At 40.8% G+C, this 25,120-nt stretch overlaps 1 protein-coding gene across 2 annotated transcripts; it reads right to left on the bottom strand.

Annotated features, from left to right (window-relative positions):
- Window positions 1-1,617: 1,617 nt before the first annotated feature.
- GEMIN4 (gem nuclear organelle associated protein 4) lies at window positions 1,618-25,082 on the bottom strand. Of its 2 annotated transcripts, XM_089668450.1 has the most exons (3): window positions 24,935-25,082; window positions 17,821-17,877; window positions 1,618-6,222 (listed from the first exon to the last, which is right to left on the bottom strand). In XM_089668450.1, the coding sequence occupies exons 2-3, from the start codon at window positions 17,828-17,830 to the stop codon at window positions 3,032-3,034; spliced, it is 3,201 nt and encodes a 1,066-aa protein (XP_089524576.1). In that variant the 5' UTR covers window positions 17,831-17,877; window positions 24,935-25,082; the 3' UTR covers window positions 1,618-3,031. The 2 variants fall into 2 exon arrangements, with proteins under 2 accessions (XP_089524576.1, XP_089524575.1); XM_089668449.1 differs by lacking the exons at window positions 17,821-17,877; window positions 24,935-25,082 and adding an exon at window positions 8,860-8,992.
- Window positions 25,083-25,120: the final 38 nt, after the last annotated feature.

Below are 25,120 nucleotides of genomic sequence, written 5' to 3'. Positions count from 1 at the left end.
TGAGTTCTCACAGCCACTTTGAGCAGAGAACAGGGACTGTCAGTCACCGCTGTCTGCTTATCATTCCCCTATGCTCACTAGAGCGCTGGGCTGTGGAGAGGGAGAGAGCGCCTAACTCAGGCTCTCAGTGGATCACTGAGAGGCTGAGCCAGGTGCCGCTCCAGATGTTGGAGTGGATCCCGACTTTGAAGCCAGTCTTTCCCCAGCCTGGACCAGCTGAGTGACATCAGCAGACTTCAGCTGAAAATGGGTCACAGGAGTGCAGAACGAATTGCACTCCTGTAATCCACAGAAGTGCAGCCAAAAGTACTTTGGCTGTACTTTTCTTTTAATCACATTAAAGCAACATAGCCTCACTCCAGACTTATAAAAACCAAATCTGTTTTTATTCAATATACAGCAGACCACCTGAACCGATTCAGGTGCCTAACACCAACAATATAATGCCCACAAATGACACCCAAATTCTACAGAACACATCTAAGCGTGACACCCGTAAAGAAGACTGACAGATTAGAAAACTAATTGCAACAAAAACAATTCTGTACTGTCCCTGATACTTTATTTGCAACAAAATGTTGCAAGTATACTAATGTGGCTACAATCAACTCAAAACTAACTGAAGTAAGAGGTGTTAAACAACAGGACAGATGTGTAGGAGAGAGCTGGTGACATGAAGCTGTTCAAGCCAGAAAATAGGCAGACTCATGCTAGCTGCTACAGCTTCTAAAACTTTTATTGCTAATATTAAAATGTGCAGAAAAAAAAAAAAGAGTAATCTCTTTCAGAGGAGAGGGCTTGCCACAAATAAGGAAGAAAAAAAGGTAAGGCTGGAGTTCAGCTGTAAAAATAAATCCATTCTAGTATAAAGAACTTGGACATTGATGTTTTATCCCAAGGACAGGTGGGCATGAGTTGAGTATGGAAGAGTATATGTATATAAACACATATTAAAAAAATGTTCTCATCCGTTTAGAGAAAGGGTCTCTACAAATATCGTTACCACATAAGGTATTAATGACCACAGCAACAGTGGAAATTCAAATTTAAAAAAATTACTAGATTTTCTTGCAATAACAACTAAAGTTATGAACAAAACAAATTGGGAACTCGGGGAATTGATCTACCTGCCCCTTGTGGTTAGGTGCCAGGAAGTTAAGAAGGAGTTTCCTTTGCCCTAGGGTTATTGTTTGCCATTCTCTGGACCAAACCTGTTGAAGTTGTGAAAAGTTTTTTCTGTTAAAATATAATATCTCTATCTAGATTTATATATATATATATATATATATATATATATATTTATTTTTTTTTTTCTATTACACACACACACACTGTATCTCCCCCTCCATACCATGTATACTTAAAACATGTCCCAAACCACTATTGTTTCCTAAAGCAGAAAAAAAAAACATTTCTTGTAATAAGTTAGTGATTTTAAAGACCACAATAAAACTTAAAGGAACAAAAAAAAAAGGGACACATCTCATAGGAAAGAGCAAAGCTCATTGTCTCACCAAATAACCAAGAGTGTGGACCCCATTGCTCTATCACTCAATACACACTGGTGGAAACAAGAGAATCTCTCTCCTAAGCAGTTACCATGAGGGGACCAGACAGTTTAGCTTTGCAAAATGAAAACAGTTTATTCATTTTAAAAAAGTACAAAACACTGGAAGATAAACCTCCACCCAACACCACATTAAAATCATAACAAAGTTGTCATAAAAACCAGCCAGGTGCCATGGCTCACATACGCACGCACAGACTCCCAATATTAAGCTGGCAGTATATTATACAATTTTCTTATTCAATTTCCTTTATATTTACCTTCAACTTCGTAATGCAAGGGCCTGCCTGATTGCATAAAAATTAAAAGTATTTAGATCTGACCTCATATTATATGATTTTGGTAAATCTAAAAGGAAAATTGTGCAAGAAAATTGTATAATGTATGGCCAGCCTTAGCTTGCAGACAGCAGTTACCACATAATGTGGTGTAATTACCCTAAGATTTGCCCAAATAATGGCAATACGCCACACTTGATGGAAACCACCCAAAATGGCAGCGTATATAAAACGGGGAATTAGCGGGGAGTTCCTGCAAAAAGTTGGCAACACAGGGCTAGTAAGCACAATAACTAAACAGACATTAGGGATTCAACCTACAACATCAGTCAGAGGGATAAATGCAACATGATTTCATATCAGCAGGCAGAGCTGCCTGTTGATGTGATATTTAGTGAAAGAAGACAAAAGGTCCACTTTAAATTCAATATTGCAAGTAAAATGTTGTAAATATGAGTAATGACATTCACAGGTATCAATATTTTATTTAGTCAAACAAGTAGAAGTTAAACAGTGCATGGTATTCATAACAAAGTAATTCATAATAAAAATAAAAAAAACCTTGTGATTTAAATAATTAGCTACTGGACACTTACTTGGGAGACTAACAATCAAAATTATGTAAACTGTTAAAACTAAGAAATCATCCAAAGATAGAAATATGGGTTTAACCATTGCTTAACTTCTTTAATTCTAGTTGACTGGCTATCTCTGGCTTCAATATTTGAAAACACTTACTTAGAAAAATTATGCAGTGCATAAACCCAGAGCTTTTAACCGGCATACCTTTTCCATGTCATTGACTCAAAATGTACTGAAGCCTTTGGATCATAATGAGAGGCAGAAAATGTAATTTCATAGGGGAAGTCAGCAATGGCAGATTTCCTTGTACCGGTATCCTTAAGGTGAAACATTTCTGTAATTATAACAAATTGTATTGCTCTTGTGTAACTGACATATCAGCTGGATGTTCTAATGTAGTATTTATATCAGACATTGGTTTAATTGCGTGATTTTCTTGCATTAGGAGTTTAAACCATGTCATGAGTTTCACTGTGTAATATGCATATGCTAAATGAGGTAAAGCAAACGTTATGACTTTGATAATTTACTATGGCTGACTTAATTGTAATGTGTAATATTTCTTAGCTTGTGCACTTACAGGTCCTTTCCAATGACTTGCTGTTTAAAGTTTGTTAATTTTCTGCATCAGAGTGACCCGGTGGTGCTCATTACTCACGCTCTCAGTGATGGACTTTAAGAAGTGTCTATCATTTTCTTTTCTCAGCAAGCTATTTTTATCAGTGTCACTAGCTCGTAGGGTCTCATACAAGGAGAGGATTTCAAGGGACAAAAAGAAAAGAGGTTCACATGTGTTTTCCAGCATCATTGCTATAATATGGAGGACATGGCAAAACACTTGACTATAAATGAACAAAACCTCCTGAACATACTCTGCTTCTTTCTGTTCCTTCTGTAACTGAAGACTACAGTCCAACAACTGCTGTTTAATTCCATCCAATATATCCGAGATGCAGCCACTGTAAAGCCTTGCAATATGCTTTTGGCCATCAAGCGTAAGCCAATTAGAACAGCTAGAGCTGCAGAGGAGCTGGAAAACTCGTAAGAGGAGGACAGAGTACTGGAGATGGGAGGCAAATGGCCGGAGGTTAAGGAGAGGCATGTACTGCACATATTCCAGAGTATATGGCACATGGAGAAGTTGTTTTTCCAGGAGAGTCCTCACAACTTGACTGAGAAGCTTGCATTCAGTTGAACTGCACCAAGGAAGGACTTGAACCATGGCCACCAAGAACCCCTTGCTAAAGAGATTGACCTCCTCTGGGTCCTCTATGTTGACACACAAAAGTGACAGCATTTGGTCTTTCATGTCTCCTGATATACAACAGCATTCCATCCAAGCCAAAAGACCTGTTCCCAGCCCATACTCTGGAAGGTGAAGTGTCGTCCACTCATCCTCTGAAAGTTTGCAAACCTCAAACAAAGAAGCTGGGACTTCATACTTAAAGTGCTTTCCAAATATTGGTTTCATTCTCAACTGTACAACCCAATCTAAGTGCTCCATTTTTCTGTGCAGCCAGAAGAGTGACTTGTTCCAAGTTTCTGTACTATTATCAGCCTCTGGCAAGATCACAATAAATATCTGAGTGAGAATTTCAATTATTAACTCTTTGGATTCCAATGTAAGGCAATATGGTTGATCAGAATGCTGCCAGCACCTACTATAGCTATTGAGGAGTTTACATAGAGACATAAGAAGTGGAAATGGGGAGCAGGACAAAACCCAGTGCTTGCAGGAGGTATCTAGTGGATTCGCTACACCAAGTGCCTTTTGAAGAATATACAAACAGGACTTCAAATGAACGCATTCATCAAGTAGGTATGGAAGAACAAATGTCCTTACCACTTCTGCTGGCTGCAGTACAGATGCTGTGTTATTCTCTGCATTTTCAGAAAATCCCATTAAATAAGCCAGCAAGTATAAAAACTGACTTTCTTCCTTATCTGAGGAAAGTTTGCCCCAGCAGGTTTCCATCAAGCACCTGCATATTAACGAGTCTGATACCTCTGAGTTATTAGAATTGCTAAAACCTAAGGCAGGAAGTGAGATCAGTATCTTTGATAAAAAGACATGAGCACCAAGGTTGGTCACAGCAATGTGACATGCTCTGCTGACCACTTGTTCAGGGTGCAGCAGAGCCAGTCTGGCCACTCTAGTAACAGGGTTGTCATTCGTTACATTCTGGGAGATCTGATTGAATGTCATGTTGAGCTCTTCCTGGAAGTGATCTGTAAATGCCATCATGCAATGAGACAGCCCTTTCTTTCCCCATCTACATAACACTCTCATAAGCACATTATTCATCTTTTCTAAAGGGAGTTTGCAGTACAGATCTAATACAATACTGGCACACTTTTCAATTTGCTTGATATTTTGATTGCATTGCTCTGATGTAGCTTTATCCACAGTTTCCAGTAATTTGAAAATCAGGTCTGCATCCTGAAAAAGTGCTTTGTTTTTGTTAAGGCAATCGAACCAGTAATTAGTAAATGCCCAGGCAACTTCTGAAGCAAAGAAATGGCAAACTTCCTCATAGCGGTCCATCTTATCCTTAATTATGTTCATGGTAACAACTGCCATTGTGTCAGTGTCATTTCTTGTGTATTTTATCTGAGCCACTGCAGTCTTCTCCTGTAGGCTGGTGATATACTTTGCCATTTCTAAACCATTCGCTCTTTGCTCTGGACATTCCAATGCAAGCAGAATTTTCTGCAAAGATGCCAGGCTGCTGTTCATTCTATAACACTCATACCCAATATCGTCATTGTTATTCATATAATTGTGCAGTTCTTCTCCCCACTGAAGGAGCAGATCTTTGAGTAGATTTAAACTAAAGTCCTGAGCCTCTTTTGTTAATCTAAATGTGGAAGCTATGTTTCCACCCTGAACAACCCTCTCTGCTTCCCTTATCATTTCTGGGAGGTATCTTTGGGGATGAAGGTTTTTGGCTCCCGTATTACAAAAACAAAGGACAGCAACCAGTTTCTCTAAGTACTGCCTTACGGGAAGATGCCCTGACTCTTTCTCCAGAAATGCAGAAGAGCATAACATGTCTGCTAAGTTAGCAATTGTGCAGCACTTCAGCTTGACATTAGCGATGTACGGTCTAATTTTATGAAGCCTATCCAGAATTGCTGAAAGAATACTATTATTTGGAGGTAAAACTTGCTCAGGGTCAGGTTTAAATCTTTTTGAGCTCGGCAAAAGGTCATCGTTTGTTTTAGACAAGTATTGACATGCAACAGCTGAAAATATCTTAACAGTCTCATCCTGTCTGTGCTTATAGCCTTTCATTAGTTCCCACCACACATCCAAAAAGAAAGTCACATCTTCTATAGATATTTCATCACAAAGATGGTCTAGCAACAAGGATACTTCATTCACCCAAAAATTTGCTGGCAGTGCCAACAGCAGTTCTGCAAATATATCTGCTGCCTTTGAAGTTTTCAGCAGTTCATACAGAACTGTATGATTTATTTTTGGCATCATGTTTCCCACTGGAAAAAAAACATCCTCTTTCCATTTCCTCTCGATGTCCAGTTCGGCATCCAGGGCCAGCTGTGACCGGCATGAAATAATTTTGGCCCAGAATATAGCGATGGCTCTTTTCCTCCATTCGTGGCTTTGTGACCAGGTACCTGAGCTGATCTCCTTTAGAGCATCAGTTATTGGCTTTTCAATGAGAGGCCAGTCAGGCTTCTTAAACTCCAGCAATGTTCTGTGTACGGCAAGTTTCTCTGCTAGAAGCAGTGCTCCTTGGAGAACCACTGTTTGTTCACATATATTCCAATATCCTGCATAATAAAACATACATAATGATTTATTCTATGGAATAAATTCTACACTTACCATAAATAATGTTTAATGTTTTTTTATATTCTATACAAGTCTATACTTAAAAGATCATAAGCAAACATGGAAGAACCTGTTTAACTGCATGTTACATAATCAAAGCTGATCTCAGAACATCTGCTATTCTCAAAAGAATAAATACAAAATATTCATGAATAGACATGGTTACTTTATAGAAGTAAGAAGAGGGTAGATACAAGGACAGAGGCAACAACTGAAGAGGGAAACAGAAATACTGAGAAGAGAAAAACATGAAAATATAAGTGGGATGTAAAAATCAGGTAAATCGACCCTTTCAGTATAAATATTGACATGAGAGTTCTCTGAAAGAGAAGAACTAGTATACTTCTTTTTCTAGCAGTCTGTGTCTTACAATAGCTTTAATAAAACGCCAAAGAGGCCTTTATATTTCCTGACTTTCAAGTGTCAGCTATGTCCATCTTTCAACCCCTATGTCACTGCTGAGTCCTTTAGTGATGAAGGCGTTACAGAATGGAAAGCGACTGACAGGTTAGCTTTAAAGGGTACATTTCTAGAGAGGAGGCTGACATTGCTGACTCTCTGCTTCAATAATCTGAATTGCTGACCTGGAATTAGCATGCAAAAGACAAGACATCCGACTGTAATCTGACTTTCCTAGCTAATTTACAGTATTTGTTCTGGAATACCTACCTAAAGTATTAAAAAGGAGCCATTAAGCAACTAGCATTTTCAGAAAGAGATCACTATTGGTAGCCTCCATGCTTTATTCAGATGAGCTTTAGATTAATGAGTGAGGAAATCTGAAGCAAAGCTTGGTTCTGTGCAGCTTGATAGGCCCACATACAGTGAGGAACAGAAGTATTTGAACACCCTGCGATTTTGCAAGTTATCCCACTTAGAAATCATGGAGGGGTCTGACATTCAAATTGTATGTGCATTCCCACTCTGAGAGACAGAATTAAAAAAAAAAAATCAGGAAATCACATTGTATGATTTTTAAAGAATTTATTTGTGTTGCACTGCTGAACATAAGTATTTGAACACCTGAGAAAATCAGTGTTAATATTTGGTACAGAAGCCTTTGTTTGCAATTACAGAAGTCAAACGTTTCCTGTAGTTCTTGACCAGGTTTGCACACACTGCAACAGGGATTTTGGCCCACTCCTCCACACAGATCTCCTCTAGATCTGCCAGGTTTCGGCGCTGTCTCTGAGCAACACGGAGTTTCAGCTCCCTCCAAAGATGTTCTATTGGATTTAGGTCTGGAGACTGGCTAGGCCACTCCAGAACCTTGATATGCTTCTTCCGGAGCCACTCCTTGGTTATCCTGGCTGTGTGCTTCAGGTCGTTGTCATGTTGGAAGACCCAGCCACAACCCATCTTCAATGCTCTGACTGAGGGAAGGAGGTTGTTGCTCAAAATCTCAAAATAAATGGCCCCATTCATCCTCTCCTTAATACAGTGCAGTCGTCCTGTCCCCTTCGCAGAAAAGCACCCCCAAAGCATGATGTTACCACCCCCATGCTTCACAGTAGGGATGGTGTTCTTGGGATGCAACTCATCCATCTTTTTCCTCCAAACACGACGAGTAAAGTTTAGACCAAAAAGTTCTACTTTGGTCTCATCTGACCACATGACTTTCTCCCATGCCTCCTCTGGATCATCCAGATGGTCATTGGCAAACTTCAGACAGGCCTGGACATGTGATGACTTGAGCAGGGGAACCTTCCGTGCAATGCATGACTTGAAACCATGACGGCGTAGTGTTCTACCGACAGTGACCTTTGAAACTGTGTTCCCAGCTCTCTTCAGGTCATTGACCAGCTCCTCCCTTGTAGTTCTGGGCTGATTCCTCACCTTTCTTATCAGTGATACCCCACGAGGTGAGATCTTGCATGGAGCCCCAGTCCGAGGGAGACTGACAGTCGTGTTTTGCCTCTTCCATTTCTAACAATTGCTCCAACAGTTGATCTATTTTCACCAAGCTGCTTGGCAATTGTCCCATAGCCCTTTCCAGCCTTGTGGAGGTCCACAATTTTGTCTCTGGTGTCTTTTGACAGCTCTTTAGTCTTGCCCATGGCAGTAGTTGGCGTCTGACTGACTGTGGGGTGGACAGGTGTCTTTAAAGAGCTCAGACAGGTGCTACTAAGTTAGATTAATGAGTGGAATAGAGGCTGACTTTTTAAAGGCACAGTAACAGGTCTTTGAGAGCCAGAATTCTTGCTGTTTCTTAGGTGTTCAAATACTTATGTTCAGCAGTGCAAGACAAATTCTTTAAAAATCATACAATGTGATTTCCTGAACTTTTTTTTAAATTCTGTCTCTCAGAGTGGGAATGCTTCTACAATGTGAATTTCAGACCCCTCCATGATTTCTAAGTGGGAGAACTTTCAAAATCGCAGGGTGTTCAAATACTTCTGTTCCTCACTGTACATTAGATGGCAGCTCTTTACAAGATAAGCAGTAATGAAATATAGGCATTACATTTTTATTCTTGGAGTGTAAATGTGAACTGTGGTCCATTGTGCTACCCTTATCTCTGTACTGTTAGGGTGTTAGAGAGCACGATCCACAAGAACATAAAACATGATACTTACTCTCATCCTCCCCCAACAGATATTCCTCAAAATTATAAGCAGCAGTTAGGATTAGTGCTCCACAGAGCATTTAACAGTTATCCACTTTGAAGTCAAAAGGTATGACAAGAGAAATACTGGATGACAGGCTGGGACAACCTGCAAGGATAGTAGTTGTAAGGGTACAGCTAAATGTATGACTGTCTACACACAGACAAAATGCTATTATTTTAAAAGTAGTATGCACTATGTTCTGTTTATAGCATCCAATTTTAACAGCAAACTTTTTATAGGAACAAAATTCCTATAAAAGGTGATCTGGCACCTTTCTTTAGGTCACATAGCTGTGTTTGTTCAGCCTCTGTGTCCCAATAGACATCGATGAGACTGCCTGCATGAGGATGCACAGAACATCTCCATGGAGGTAAACATGGCCCTGCATGGGCGTACGGTACTGTACACCTGTATGAAGGAGACCTGCAGTGCCTTGAAAAAAGTTCATACTCCTTGAAATTTTCCACATTTTGTCATGTTACAACCAAAAACATAAATGTATTTTATGTGATAGACCAACACAAAGTGGCGCATAATTAAGAAGTGGAAGGAAAATAATAAATGGGCTTTCAATTTTTTTTACAAATAAACATCTGAAAAGTGTGGCGTGCATTTGTATTCAGCCCCCCTGAGTCAATACTTTGTAGAACCACCTTTCGCTGCAATTACAGCTGCAAGTCTTTTTGGGGATGTCTCTACCAGCTTTGCACATTTAGAGAGTGAATGTATGAATATGCTTTGATCTAAACCATTCCATTGTAGCTCTGGCTGTATGTTTAGGGTTGTTGTCCTGTTGTCTTTTGCAAAATTTAACAGGTTTTCTTCTAAGACTGCGCTGTATTTGGCTCGCCCATCTTTCCATTAACTCTGACCAGCTTCCCTTTCCCTGCTGAAATAAAGCATCCCCACAAAATGATGCTGTCACCACCATGTTTCACGGTGGGGATGGCATGTTCAGGGTGATATGCAGGGTTAGCTTTCCGCCATACATAGCATTTTGCTTTCAGGCCAAAAAGTTCAATTTTGGTCTCATTTGGCCAGAGCACTTTCCTCTACATGTTTGCTGTGTCCACCACATGGCTTCTCGCAAACTGCAAACAGGACTTCTTATGGCTTTCTTTCAACAATGGCTTTCTTCTTGCCATTCTTCCATAAAGGCCAGATTTGTGGAGTTCACAACAACTAGTTGTACTGTGGACAGAGTCTCCCACCTGAGCTGTGGATCTCTGCAGCTCCTCCAGAGTTACCCTGGGCCTCTTGGCTGCTTCTCTGATTAACCACTTCACGCTGTCATAACACAAATATGCGGCCTCACAGAACTGGGCTTCTTTCCATGGGGCCGCATATTGTGTACCTGTCTTTGTGCTGAAAGCGCACCTTACAGCGCACTCCCAGCACAAAGACCGGGGTGCCACAGAGAGCCCCAGGTCCCGTTCTAACGATCGGGATCCGGGACTCCCAATACTGGGTCACATGATCGCTGTGAGAGCCTCTGATTGGCTATCACAGTGATCAGTCACTGTACAGCCCGCCCCCCTTGTTTTTTTTCACTATGAAAAAAAAACTGTTAAAAAACAACAAATAAATATTAAAAAATAAAATAAAATATAAAGAAAAAATACCTAGATCAAGGTTTGATCTAGTTCAGTGTCAGGGTTAGTGTTTGGGTCAAGGTCAGGGTCAATGGTCAAGATTTTGTTTTTTAAATTGGTATCAGTGTCAGTGTGCTTTAGGTAAAAAACAAAACAAACTGCACACTATTTTTTCTGGGCTGTACTGTGGGTACAAACAACAAATAACATACATATATGGTAGTACTGCGATCATCAAGAACTGGAAAATGTATTTTGGGTTGTTCTTTGGTGGTAGTTTATGGTAATAACAAGAAACACAGCTAAATTGAAAGAAAAATATTTTTTTTTTACTATTTTGGGCTCGTTTTCTTTTGATAATGAAAAAAAAAACAGGAGCTATCCATTACCATTTACCACCAAATGAAAGCCCAATTTTTCCTGAAAAAAAAACAAGGTATAATCCACCTGGATGTACAAAGTAGTTGTGATGAAATGTACAGTTTTACTAACATATGTCAAAGTTGCAAGATTTTGCTTAAGCGTTAAGATTTGTTTTACCCATAAGAGAGAAGGGGTTAATGCTCTCCTTGCCCAGCCAGTCAGTTTAGGTGGACGGTCATGTTTTGGTAGGTTTGCAGTTGCACCATACTCTTTCCATTTTCGGATGATGGATCAAAGCTTGAGATATTTTTTTATAACCTAACCCTGCTTTCAACTTCTCCACAACTTTATCCTTGACCTGTCTGGTGTGTTCCTTGGCCTTCATGATGCTGTTTGTTCACTTATGTTCTCCAACAAACCTCTGAGGGCTTCACAGAACAGCTGTAGTTATACTGAGATTAAATTACACACAGGTGGACTCTATGTACTAATTAGGTGACGTCTGGAGGCAATTGGTTCCACTAGATTTTAGTTAGGGGTATCAGAGTAAACGGGGCTGAATACAAATGCATGCCAGACTTTTCAGATATTTGTAAAAATTTTTGAAAACCATTTATCATGTTCCTTCCACTTCACAATTACACAGGTCTGCGACTAAAAAGCTGTTTGATTATTTTCATCTAATTTCCATGTATTTTGGTGTGCTGAAAACAAATAAAATATTGAAAAAACTCCTAGATGTCATGATTTGCCACAAAATGCAAAACTGTCTTCAAATTTATCAAATTCTTTTAATTTTTGGTATTTTTTTTATATTATGGGTTTTTAACCAAATTTATAGTCCAAATTACTATTAATTAATTCACATAAGTGCATTTAAGATATAAAATGCCAAAAAAACCTTAAAGGGGTTGTCCGAGTTATGTAAAAAAAAATATAGCACTGTAAATCTGATGGTCAGCAATATATACATAAGCTAAGCAAGCTTTAGGGAAAAAAAAATCTATTTCCTCATTTCCCTAGTTCTCTTCTGGCCCTTTGTTGTTATTTGCAGGTAAACAATCTCTGCCCCTCCCCCCCTGTAAGGGGGGTGCATACAAGTACTGTTCTGAGTGACATGTCTGACTACTGGGATACTCAGCAGCATGCTGTATGTGTAAGCCTCAGCCCTGAGTCTGTGCTTCTAATGGTAGAAGGGGTTAATCTTTCCTGAAGAATCCAGTGGATGGGATACCAAATACCCTTGTTTTCTGTGTCTATGGGACAGTCGAGACTGACAATCACTGGACCAAGAAGAGTTGGCAGCCGAGGGTGCTAAGAGTCGGTGAAAAAAATGTCCCCTGAGAAACTTTGGTACCTTCCCATAAAGTTCTTCTACCTCCTCTCCACATAAAATTGGGATTGATGAAGCAATTCATAAAATCACTTCCAATTGATGGAGAATGCTTCAAATACTTGGTCACCAAGTTTCCAGGCCTGTCAGAGGCAAAATTGAAGGAAGGTGTGTTCGTCGGACCAGACATTAGGAGGCTTATAGTTGATCAAGAGTTTGTCAATACCATGACGGATCCTCAAAAAGAAGGGTGGATTGCATTTAAAGAAGTCGTACAAAAATTTTTAGGCAATAACAAAGATCCAAAAAGATCGTCAAACGAATGCTGAAAGCATTTCAAGCTTTAGGTTGCCTGATGAGTTTGAAAGTGCATTTTCTCCAGTCCCACCTTGACTACTTTCCTGAAAATTTGGGAGCTGTGAGTGAGGAACAAGGTGAACGATTCCACCAAGACATAAAAGAGATGGAAAGGAGATACGAGGGAAAATGGAGCATTACAATGATGGCAGACTACTGTTGGATGCTTCAGAGAGACATTCCAGATGCTACTCACAAGCGTAAATGTACCAAAAGGAGCCTCACAGGGAAGAAGAATCGAGTTTAGTGTGTGTAGGTGAGCTCATTTCAGTTCAAAAAAGGATTCATGAAAAAAATTGTAATAAAAGTTTAATTTTATAAGTCTATTTCCATTTATTTTAAGGTATTGCCTTATTTAACATAGTTACCTAAATTGTCAGGAAACGTGATGTCCTATGATAAAATGGAGGTCATTTTCGGATTCAGTGCACCAAAAAACAAAGATTACGTGGAATAACCAAAACAGCTCTTGAAAAAAATTTTTTTGCAGACCTGTGTTATGTGCCACTTTGTGTTGGTTGATCACATAAAATTCCAAGAAGATAAATGAAATACATTTATGTTTTTGGTTGTAATATGACAAAATGTGGAAAATGTCAAGGGGGTATGAATACTTTTTTCAAGGCACTGTAAAAGTGCTTTTGCTCTCCCCTAGAGAAAAACAAATAGTTAAAGTATAACTAAAAGCAAACCTTTTTTTTAAAGCTTTGGATAGAGGAGACGGGGTTTCGAACAACTGTCAGTGGTTATTGCTGTCTGTGCCCTTATTATGGAGATTCAACCTCTCTACTTGTCCTGTTTACGGTTATCGTCAAAAGTGAAAGTAAAAAAAAAAAATCTCAAAATTTGGGTGGTCTCCATAAGAGTCACAGAGTTAAAATCTTCCAATGGGGACACTAGTTCTGGTAACAAAAATGGATTCCCTCACTTTGGGGGGATTTCCCCCACTTCCTGTTTTGACTATGGGACAGAAAGTGAAGATAAATCTCCCCAATGGGACACAGATGGCAAAAAATAAAACTGATAGGAGTTATATTACAACCTTCCATACCTCCATGCATTTAGCTCTACTTTAACTCCAGGCCCAGCCCCACTTGCAAAGGAGAATTTTCAGATTTCTCGAAGTTGAGCTTGAAAGTGTTACTAAACCCACAACAGTAAAATGAGTCTATATATGCAGTAAAGCATGCTTGTTATACTCACGTGTATTCTAATGGGTTAATCATCTGCATTAAGTAAAAAAGCTGTTTGATCCTGTCTTCTCTGATCTCCCCCCTCTTCCACAGTCCCCAATTGATCTTTCTCCCCAACCCCCGAGGATTGCTGTAATCTACCGGCTTCCTGGACCTGTATCCCGCTTCCTTGAAGACTTTCCGCCTGGCTACCCTTCTTTCTCTCCTCCGAACTACCCACCATCATCCTTGGAGACTTCAACATCCCTGTCAACATCAACAAACCGGCCACATCCCAACTCCTCCACTTAACCTCCTCTTTTGCACTCGCACAGTGCATACAATCCACCACCCACTCCGACGGGAACATCCTGGACCTTGTCTTCTCCCATTTCTACGCTCCCCACAACCTCACAAACACCCCCTTCCCTCTCTCTGACCACAACCTTATCACCTTCTCTGTCTCCTCGTCCTCAAATGCCTACCCCTCCAAATGTCATACTATTACAGGCTGAAACCTCCGCAACCTGAACCCTGCCCCCCTCCACTCTGCAGCTGATCAACTTTACGACAGCATCCTTCCCCTGTCCTGCCCCGACCTGGCCATGACCGCCTATAACAACTCGCTGTCAACCGCTCTTGACTCGCTAGCACCTTTAACCACAAGAGACATCAGACCCTGACTGCTCCAGCCCTGGCAGACTGATCACACCAAAACTCTCAAACGACGCAGTCGTGTACTGGAGCAACTATGGCGCAAAACCAGATCCCAACTAGCATTCACCCGCTATAAATCTGCCTTCCACACCTACACCTCCTCCCTCCACGCTGCCAAACAAGCCTACTTTCTGACCCTCATCAAGACCCTCTCCTCCAATCCTCGCCAGCTCTTCTCCACCTTCAACTCTCTACTCTTTCCGCCCCCACCTCCACCCAGCACCTCACTCACCGCCCTCGAGATTGCCAATCACTTCAAAAACAAGATTGCCCAGACCTCCTCCCCACACATCTCCTCTCACACAGCAACCCCCTCATCACCCCTCTTCCTCGGCCTCACCACTGTTCTGACCTCCACCCCACCACTCCATCACTAACAAACTCATGCAAACTCCACCTCCGCAGCATCGCCAGAATAGCACTTTCCTAACCCCAGAAACCACTAAGCAGCTCATCCACTCCCTCATCATATCACGACTTGATTACTGCAACTCCCTCCTCTCTGGCCTGCCTCACCACAGGCTATCCCCACTTCAGTCTATCCTGAACTCTGCATCCAGACTCATTCACCTTACCAACCGCTCCGTTTCCGCCACCCCCCTCTGCCAATCCCTCCACTGGCTTCCGATTGCCCAACGGATCAAATTCAAAATCCTAAAACCGACGTACAAAGCTGTCCATCATACTGCCCCAAACTACATCACCGACCTAATATCCAAATACCACCCAACACGCACTCTCCGCTCCTTACAAGACCTCCTTCTCTCTAGTTCCCTGGTCTCTTCCTCCCATGCCCGCCTCCAGGACTTCTCCAGGGCTTCCCCCATCCTCTGGAACTCCCTACCCCAATCCATCAGATTATCACCTACTCTCCTCTCCTTTAGGCGCACCCTGAAAACCCACCTCTTCAGGGAAGCCTACCCCACCCCCTGCTAATTGCTGACCTCCTCCACTCTTCCTACCACTCCATCCCCCACAGCTTTTCCTCCTGTACCACTATCCCCTCCCTCCTAGATTGTATGCTCCAAGGAGCAGGGCCCTCGAACCCCTCATGTATCGCATTGTATTGTTATTGTACTGTCGCATGTATTGTCTCCCATTGTATTGTACAGCGCTGAGCGAACTGTTGGCGCTTTATAAATACTGTATAATAATAATCTGCTGATAGTACAGAGCCCTAGGAGGCACTCTGCACATGCTCAGTTTGGGGTGTATTGCTAGAGTTTTTTTTTGTTTGTTTTTTTGGGAGGGTGCATGTGATTGGCACAGGGCCAAGCAACACTGTCCAGACAGAGGGTCAGGGGTTATGTAGCCTCATGGGACAGTCAGAGGAGAATGAAAACCTACAACCTTTAACCAGTGCTTGGCTGGATACTGATATAAGTCACAAGACTGCTATACACTGCAGATGAGAAAAGGTATTTAGCAGTTTATATTTACTACAATAATTGCATTTCCATGTTCTGTGTACTGTGGAAGACCAGATATAGTGAATGCAGGGTCCTGCATTTTCAATTGCAACTTCTCAAAATACCCAAATTGACCTGATATCAGCCTCTTTTTATCCCCTGTACAGCAGCACTCTGAAAGAGGGAAGGCAGGACTTGGGGCCAATTAGGTGTGCTGCATTGCCATATTCTGACAAGGACCATAGTGAAATGAAGAAAGCGCAGAGAAACAACATCATCAGTCTATTACTGCACCTGAATTGTCCTATCAACCTGGGAGCAAGGAGGTGACTATACTGTATTGCTTAAATAGGTGCAATCAGGTTTGGTCACCTGTCCAGCTGCGCTGTCTTCCACTGTCTGTTTTTTTACATGACTGTGTGCACATAGGAATTCAAATAATTTGGCAGGGAAGGCATATATTTATATATTATACACACTATATTGCCAAAAGCACACCCCACCAGATCATTGGATTCAGGTGTTCCAATCACCTCCATAGCCACAAGTGTATAAAATCAAGCACCTAGGCATGCACACTGATTCTACAAACATTTGTGAAAGAATGGATCACTCTCAGGAGCTCAGTGAATTCAAGCGTGGTACCGTGATAGGTTGCCACCTGTGCAATAAGTCCATCCATGAAATTTCCTTGCTACTAAATATTCCACGGTCAACTGTTAGTGGTATTATAACAAAGTGGAAGCAACTGGGAACAACACAACTCAGCCATGAAGTGGTAGGCCACGTAAAATGACAGAGCGGGGTCAGTGCATGCTGAAGCGCACAGTGCGCAGACGTCGCCAACTGTCTGCAGGGTCAATAGCTAAAGACCTCCAAACTTTGTGTGGCCTTCAGATTAGCACAACAGTGTGTAGAGAGCTTTATGGAATGGGTTTCCATGGCTGAGCAACTGCATCCAAGCCTTACATCACCAAGTGCAATGCAAAGTGTTGGATGCAGTGGTGTAAGGCATGCCACCACTGGACTCTAGAGCAGTGGAGAAGTGATCTCTGGAGTGACCAATCAAGCTTCTCTGTCTGGCAATCCAATGGATGTGTCTGGGTTTGGCGGTTGTCAGGAGAATGGTGCTTACCTGACTGCATTGTGCCAAGTGTAAAGTTTAGTGGAGGGGAGATTATGGTGTGGAGTTGCTTGTTAGGGGTTGGGCTTGGCCCCTTAGTTCCAGTGAAGGGAACTCTTAAGGCGTTAGCAAACCACAATACTTTGGACAAGTTCATGCCCCCAACTTTGTGGGAACAGTTTGGGGATGGCCCCTTCCTGTTCCAACATGACTGCGCACCAGTGCATACAGCAAGGTCCATAAAGACATGGATGAGTGAGTTTGGGGTGGAGGAACGTGTCTGGCCTGCACAGAGTCCTGACTGCAATCCGATAGAACACCTTTGGGATAAATTAGAGCAGAGACTGTGAGCCAGGCCTTCTCATCTAACATCAGTGCCTGATCTCACAAGAGTTTTTGGAGGAATGGTCAAACATTCCCATAGACACACTCCTAAACCTTGTGGACAGCCTTCCCAGAGGAGCTGAAGCTGTTATAGCTGCAAAGGGTGGGCCAACTCAATATTGAACTCAATGGACTAAGACTGGGATGCCATTAAAGTTCACGTGTGTGTAGAGACAGGCGTCCCAATACTTTTGGCAATACAGTGTGTATATATATTTAAATTGTGTGTTTAGTGGTTTTCCTTGAATTCAGCTTTAAGATAACCATACATGATGATAATAGATTTAAAAAGATTTACTATGTAGTGTGTGACCTCGCTGACTGGCTACAAAAGAAATGCATTGTTCAGATGTTGCATGTCAGATGTAAGGCTGTTGCATTACATCGTTTTGATAGTTCTAAAGAAGAATGTGCAATGAATTGTCTTGCCTTGTCATTATACTACAAGCATAAAATGCAACAGAAGGCAAAAACTTACCAAAATCCATAGTTTAGGGACTTTCTTCGAAATTCACAGCATCATTTAAGTGTAAACCTAGCAAAAAAGACATTACATATTTCATTATAATACTATTAAAGCTACTTTCATATATAAAAGTATAACTTCCAAGTGTCCTGTTTTCGAGGGTATGATCTCCTTTTCGGGCTCATGATCCTGTGCTCTAGCTTCTGTCCCTTTTATGTGTATATTTTAAAGCGGAGTTCCACTCACTCTGTAAAAAAATAAAAGTCAGTAGCTACAAAAACTGTAGCTGCTGACTTTTAAAAAATAGCCACTTACCTGTCCCACGATCCCACGTTGTCCCCGCCGCAGCCCGTTTCACTGGCCATCCTGTATTCCAGCCACCGGCATCTTCAGTGTGGGCACCCGGCTGTGACAGCAGTAGTGCTGCAATTCCTGAATGGCCCCGTTGTCTTCTGGGACCTGTCACATGTCCCACAAGACTTCGGGGAGTGAGGGTAGGAGGACAACTTCCGCTTCCGATCGCCTAGGCGATCGCAGCGGACGTGGGATCGGGTACCTGTCAAATTCAGGTACCCGCTCCCCAAAGGTGTCAATCCTTAACGGGGAACCAATCTTTAAAAACGGAACTTCCCCTTTTGGGTGGAACTCCGCTTTAAAGATGAACTCCAGGCAGATACAAAAGGACAATTAACACAGCTCTGTTTTGTTACATCATTAATTGTGTTTTTATATTCAAAATGTGCAACTGCTTAAATTTTACTTGATATCAGTGTCTTGAAATTCTTTGTACAGCAGAGCTTAGACTGGGAAAAGAATAAGCAACAGAATGAGCAATTACTATAACAGAGAAGCAGATGACTGCACTCGTGTAGAAGCACTCCAAAAAATTATTGTAGTTCCATAAAAACACACAGTAACACGGTTCAACAAGCAGGGAAACAGTTAACGCGTTTCATGCTACAAGTTTTCATGGAGTGTTTCTACCCTCGAGTGCAGTCATCTGCTTTTCTCCCATCCTGTGTTTCCTAGCCATGAATCGGGCTGGCACCACCTGGCAAGCGCTGGATCTACTGCCACCTTTATATTTACACTGATCTCACCTGAAGTGGTTTTCCCTGTTTGTATATAGCTAGAATGAGCCAATCAGCTGTGGTGCAGAGCTCATGAGCTATCAAGGAGCATGCAGATAACAGGAGAGAATAGTGATAACAGGGAGCATAGTGACAGAAACAGTAACAGGCTGTGGATGGAGGAGACTAGTAAGTTCTACTAACTGCAGCAGAGAATAATCAGGTCTCTTTCCCTGCCGGACACAATTGTGGTGTGTGGCAGAGCTGTGGATCTTAGGCCTGGATGGACAGAAATACAAATCATTTGATAGACAAAATAAACCCCTTATATATATTTCACCCTGGTATTAACAATTTGCCTGAATTTCAGCTTTAACTAGGAGAATTGTAAATATTTTTGGTGACCCCCTTGAAAATGGCTGTGTTGCAAATTAAATAAATGACATACACATTTATAGATTGTGGTAAGGGTGTGACATCTGCCATAAATATCCTATACCTTTTTACAACAGAAAGATACAAAATTCTTCAAAAATATTGTTTCACATATTTTGTTTCAATTACTGTTTGTATACTGTATTCAAGTGACACTTTAAAGTAGATTTATCACTTTTGTAAGCACATCAGAGTAAAGCCAGTCATAGAAGGATTGAAATTTGCCTGGTTCAGCAGGAACCAGCCAAACGTCAATCCATCTATGGGCAGGCTGGTTGTACAGAGATTGATCAATCAATCGACTCCAGTACAACCAGCCTGTCGGTTTTTTCCCTCCTGACCACTGCTGGCGGCTATAGCAGCTAGCAGTGATGACTGTACTCTGCGGATGGGGAAGGATCCCTGCATTCCCTTCTGGCAGAACACAATAGCCCTGGGGGAATCTAGCAATTTTATTTCCTTCAACCCGTGGTTAAAGGAAAGAAAGATGCAAAAATTTTGGCCTGCCTAAAGGTGGCCATAATAAATCAATACTCTATAACTTCCCACAGAAAAGTCAAACTTCCACCCTTGAAAGTGCAAATAACATAAACCTTTTCAATGATCTATAAATACCCTCTCCCACAGTCTCATACTGCTCTTAAAATGTCCATACCACAGTCCATAGTCCAAAGTCAGAATCCAAAAATTAAAAAATAAATAAAATAAAAACAAAACAACAATATTCCAAATGTGTCCAAATCTTCCCGTTCAATCCACAGGACCCTCAAAAAATAAAATAAATATAGTGCATTATCTTAGATACAAAATTACTGTAAGTGATAACATGCAGTCACACTAGTGATATAGATCATACATGTAAAATTAAAGTGAATACACCATATCGCTAGTGGTCCAGTGAGGCAACACTGCAACCGTGAAAATATCGCAAAAACACACAGCGTGATCCGTGAAACAATAATCCGTGACAGTAGTGCCAAATACAGTGCCACACTCTGCTTATGGGATAGAATGCAATTACCCTCTTGCTGTAAGTCAAAGCATTTAAGATTCCTTTATGCCACAAGATAACCTTCCTAGGAGGTGCGTCTTCCTCTCAGGAATACACAATGGGATCCCTTTCTCATACAGCCATAGGTCATAGGTACCGGGGTCCCCGTTCCTCACAGGAAAATAGGAGCAGACTCAGTGGAGTAAAATGTAATTCACACTTTATTCATAAACTTACATCTTAGAATATACCGTCCATCCTCGCTCTAGTCCGTTCACTGTTGTGACTAATTCAAAAATGGCCGCGCTGCTCCTTCCGGCTCAGCGTCCGACGTCACCACACTGACGCGTTTCGTCACTTCCGACTTTTTCACAAGGGATCCAGACGTCAATGCGGTGGTTCCTCTTATCCTGCTAAAACTACTGGCAAGACGCCCCGCCGCCATTTTACCTATGGGCATCATACCGATGCCTTAAATTATCAACAGGACGGCTCAAATATAGAATATATGCAATTATTCCCATAATACACAGGGAACCGATAGACAGGTATATCTCAATCTATTACATCAACACTTATTATTATCCACATATACATAAAAACAATTGATTTTCACCTACAATATTTCTAACCAAATACTTCTATAAAATACTAATAAATCCATGGATATATTAAATAGAATACAATGAACTAAACTCCAACATATATAAGATTAAAGAGATATATATATATATAAATTCACTAAATACCTTAATTATACCTACAACAAATCACGAATAGGGCACCCTCTACTGGTCAATAAGATGAAACTCCTCAAATTAATATATGAACCCCAACTTACAAATAAATAAATAAATATCTTCTCTACTTCATAATAATAAATAGATCTAGTAAATTGACCCCAACTAGAACCCAGATGGGCAATATAAATAAAATATAAAATTAAAATAAAATAAAATAAAGTAAAATAAAATATAAAATATTTAAAATATTTTATAATAAATTAAATATTTTATTTTATTTTACTTTATTTTTAACGCGCCATTTTTGAATTAGTCACAACAGTGAACGGACTAGAGCGAGGATGGACGGTATATTCTAAGATGTAAGTTTATGAATAAAGTGTGAATTACATTTTACTCCACTGAGTCTGCTCCTATTTTCCTGTGAGGAACGGGGACCCCGGTACCTATGACCTATGGCTGTATGAGAAAGGGATCCCATTGTGTATTCCTGAGAGGAAGACGCACCTCCTAGGAAGGTTATCTTGTGGCATAAAGGAATCTTAAATGCTTTGACTTACAGCAAGAGGGTAATTGCATTCTATCCCATAAGCAGAGTGTGGCACTGTATTTGGCACTACTGTCACGGATTATTGTTTCACGGATCACGCTGTGTGTTTTTGCGATATTTTCACGGTTGCAGTGTTGCCTCACTGGACCACTAGCGATATGGTGTATTCACTTTAATTTTACATGTATGATCTATATCACTAGTGTGACTGCATGTTATCACTTACAGTAATTTTGTATCTAAGATAATGCACTATATTTATTTTATTTTTTTTGAGGGTCCTGTGGATTGAACGGGAAGATTTGGACACATTTGGAATATTGTTGTTTTGTTTTTATTTTATTTATTTTTTAATTTTTGGATTCTGACTTTGGACTATGGACTGTGGTATGGACATTTTAAGAGCAGTATGAGACTGTGGGAGAGGGTATTTATAGATCATTGAAAAGGTTTATGTTAAAGGTGGCCATACACTATTATTATACAGGATTTATATAGCGCCAATAGATTGCTCAGTGCTTTACAATATAAAGGGAGACAATACAGTTCAATACAAGAGGGATAGGAGGGCCCTGCTCCTTGGAGCTTACAATCTAGGAGGATGAAAAAATTTTCGAAAATCTGTCATTTGGACAGTTCATTTGCTTTTTGTCTGGTTAATGGGCACAAATCGAAATTCAGTAGTGACGTTTTTGAGCCAAAACAACTGAAGGAACAGTTTGGAAAACTTCTGCCAAACAAATGATAACATGAAAGGTTAAAGTGATTCTAACGGCATATTATTTTTTTTTGTAAAATAACAAACATGTCTATACTTACTTGCTGAGTGCAGTGGTTTTGCACAGAGCAGCCCAGATCCTCCTCTTAGGACCCCCGCAGGCTCTCCTGGCTCCTCCCTCCTGTCGGGTGCCCCCACAGCAAGCAGCCTGCTATGGGGCAGCTGCTGCTCTGTTTGTCCCTGCCCCCCCCCCCCCCCCTCATTGACTTACTGGCTGGCTGTGATTGACAGTAGCGGGAGCCTATGGCTTCCGTATGCGGTCTCAGCCAATGAGGAGGCGGTCTCTGCCTCCTCATTGGCTGAGACAGCAAACGGAAGCCATTGGCGTTGTCACAGGTCTCTTGTGACAACCGAGGCTGTTGTTCACATCGCTGGATTTCGATGGGGCTCAGGTAAATATTGAGGGGGCTGGGGGAGCTGCTGCACACAGAAGGTTTTTACCTTCATGCAATGAATGCATGAAGGTAAAAAACCTTGAACCTTACAACTGCTTTAGTATGTTCCTCGCCCATTAAAAATTCAACTGCGCATATGTGACCCAGAAGCAAAAAACTGATTCATGTCCACTGATTTATAGTTTGAAATTTGGTCATTACAAGATGGCAATATTGTTTGCTCTCATGACCATGTGTTTGTTTTTTGAAAAACCAGTTCAAGCGATTTTTCAATTAGTGTATGGCTGTTGATGAAAAACTTGACCAAACAGCAATTGCATCCAATCGGATATATTTGACCAGCTGCAGGCAGCGGAACCAGATGACACACCTATGCCTCCCAGGCACACAAAATTCCAGTAGGAAAGTGCACAGCAACTAGACACCCCCGGGTGCAAAAACCTTTAAATGCACACTGTGTGTACCCACTGAAATAAGGCCAAGGATACAGGCACTACAAGTGCAGGGATGAGTTCAGACTCAAATTATGTATAAAGCTGCGAGGCATGCCTTCACCCGCCTATGATTGGCTGTCCATTTTGACAGATTCCTGGTGGGATAACGCAGGTGGGTTCAGATTTGTGTCCAAGCTCATCCCTATACAGGTGTATGGAATGATATTGTTTACACTGCTCTCCATGTGAACAAGTGACAGGTGAGCCAGTGCCAATAAAATGTAAACCTGCTTCAACCATCTACACTGCATTTCATTCTGTTATATATCCTGGGTGTCACTTACTTATACGACTCTACCTTTATTATCCACTTGAAGACCACAATACGTATATAAACGTTGCAGTTTTCAACTAGTTTACTGGGTTATGGCTGAAGAAATCAGCCATAACCTTGGTATTTTTTTTTTTTCAGCTGACTTTCTATTGAAAGCGGTCCTAGCAGATCGCTTTCCGTAGTGGAGGGAGGGGATGTTCCCCCCCCCTCCTGAGACTCGACAGTGTTTCTCTGGCTTACCATTAAAACAGGTGGGCCTGAGAAATTATCCAACGGATCAGCCAGCTGAAGATGGAGGCAATGAGACACTCTATGATCGTTTCTAACATGATGGAGAGCCAGTCATGACATCAAATCCGGTCAGTGGTGGAAGTAAACAATTTTTTTCTTTTTTTAAAACAAAAAGTTAAAAAAATGTTTTTTTGTTTTGATCTTTTGCTTATAAAAAGTAAAGAAGAGATTTGGAGATTTTTTCACCCTAGATCTCTTCTTAAAGAGTTCCTGTCATGCATATTCCTATTACAATGGGTGTTTACATTTCTTGTAATAGGAATAAAAGTGATCAAAAAATAAAAGGGACAATGTAAAAAAAAACAAAAAAAAACTTTTTTTTTAAGCGCCCCTTCATTCCCTGCAGAAGCGCGCGCATATGTAAATGGTGTTCGCAGCACACATGTGAGGTATCACTGTGAACATTCGTGCGAGCAATAATTCTAGCACTAGACCAGCTCTGTAACTCCAAACAGGTAACCTGTAAAATTTTAAAGCGCTGCCTATGGATATTTTTAAGTACCCTAGCTTGTCGCCATTCTACAAGCATGCGTAATTATATAGAGTGACATGTTAGGTGTCTATTTACTCGCTGTGACATCTTCTTTCATATATTATTAAAAAAATTGGGGTATATATATAATTTTTTATTCACTAAAGTGTGTGTGTGTATATATATATATATATATATATATATATATAAATATTTTTTTCATTCACTAAAGGGTGTGTGTATATATATATATATATATATATATATATATATATATATAAAACTGCTTTTTGAAAAACAGCTGTGAAAATACCATGCAACATAAAAAAATTGCAACATCAATTCATTCTCTAGGGTCTTTGCTGAAAAAAATAATTTGGGGGAGTTATAAGTAATTTTTTAGAAAAAAATACAGATTCAAACTTGTAAACAAAACGTCCCAGACAATGCTTGGTCTCCAAGTGGTTATATACACACACATTATCAGTCAATATCAATGTCCACAGGAACCAGACTCTACAGAGAAACACAGGGTGCTACTTAGAGGTGTCAGAGCCTGCCTCCAACACAGCTGGAATTCTGAGAGCCACAGCTGACAACAATCAGGTATTATTCGCAGGAGACATCACTTACATTGTATCACACACAGGAGGACACGTGGGCTGACCACACACCTGCACTCAGTGAATAAGCAGCCACAGCACAGACTCGTCTAACGGCGGGGAGAAAGAAATGAGAAATTCTGGGTGAAGGTGTACACAGCTATACCCTTCTATAGGGGACATTTTCCTGAAGCCCACGTATTTCAGAGCTATGTAA

The sequence above is a fragment of the Staurois parvus genome, unplaced genomic scaffold (genome assembly GCF_062004578.1).
Source record: "Staurois parvus isolate SC_StPar_1 unplaced genomic scaffold, SC_StPar_1.0 ptg000058l, whole genome shotgun sequence".
Classification (NCBI taxonomy): domain Eukaryota; kingdom Metazoa; phylum Chordata; class Amphibia; order Anura; family Ranidae; genus Staurois; species Staurois parvus.
The sequence above is the reverse complement of the archived record's forward strand: the minus strand, read 5'-3'. Positions and strand labels throughout refer to the sequence as shown.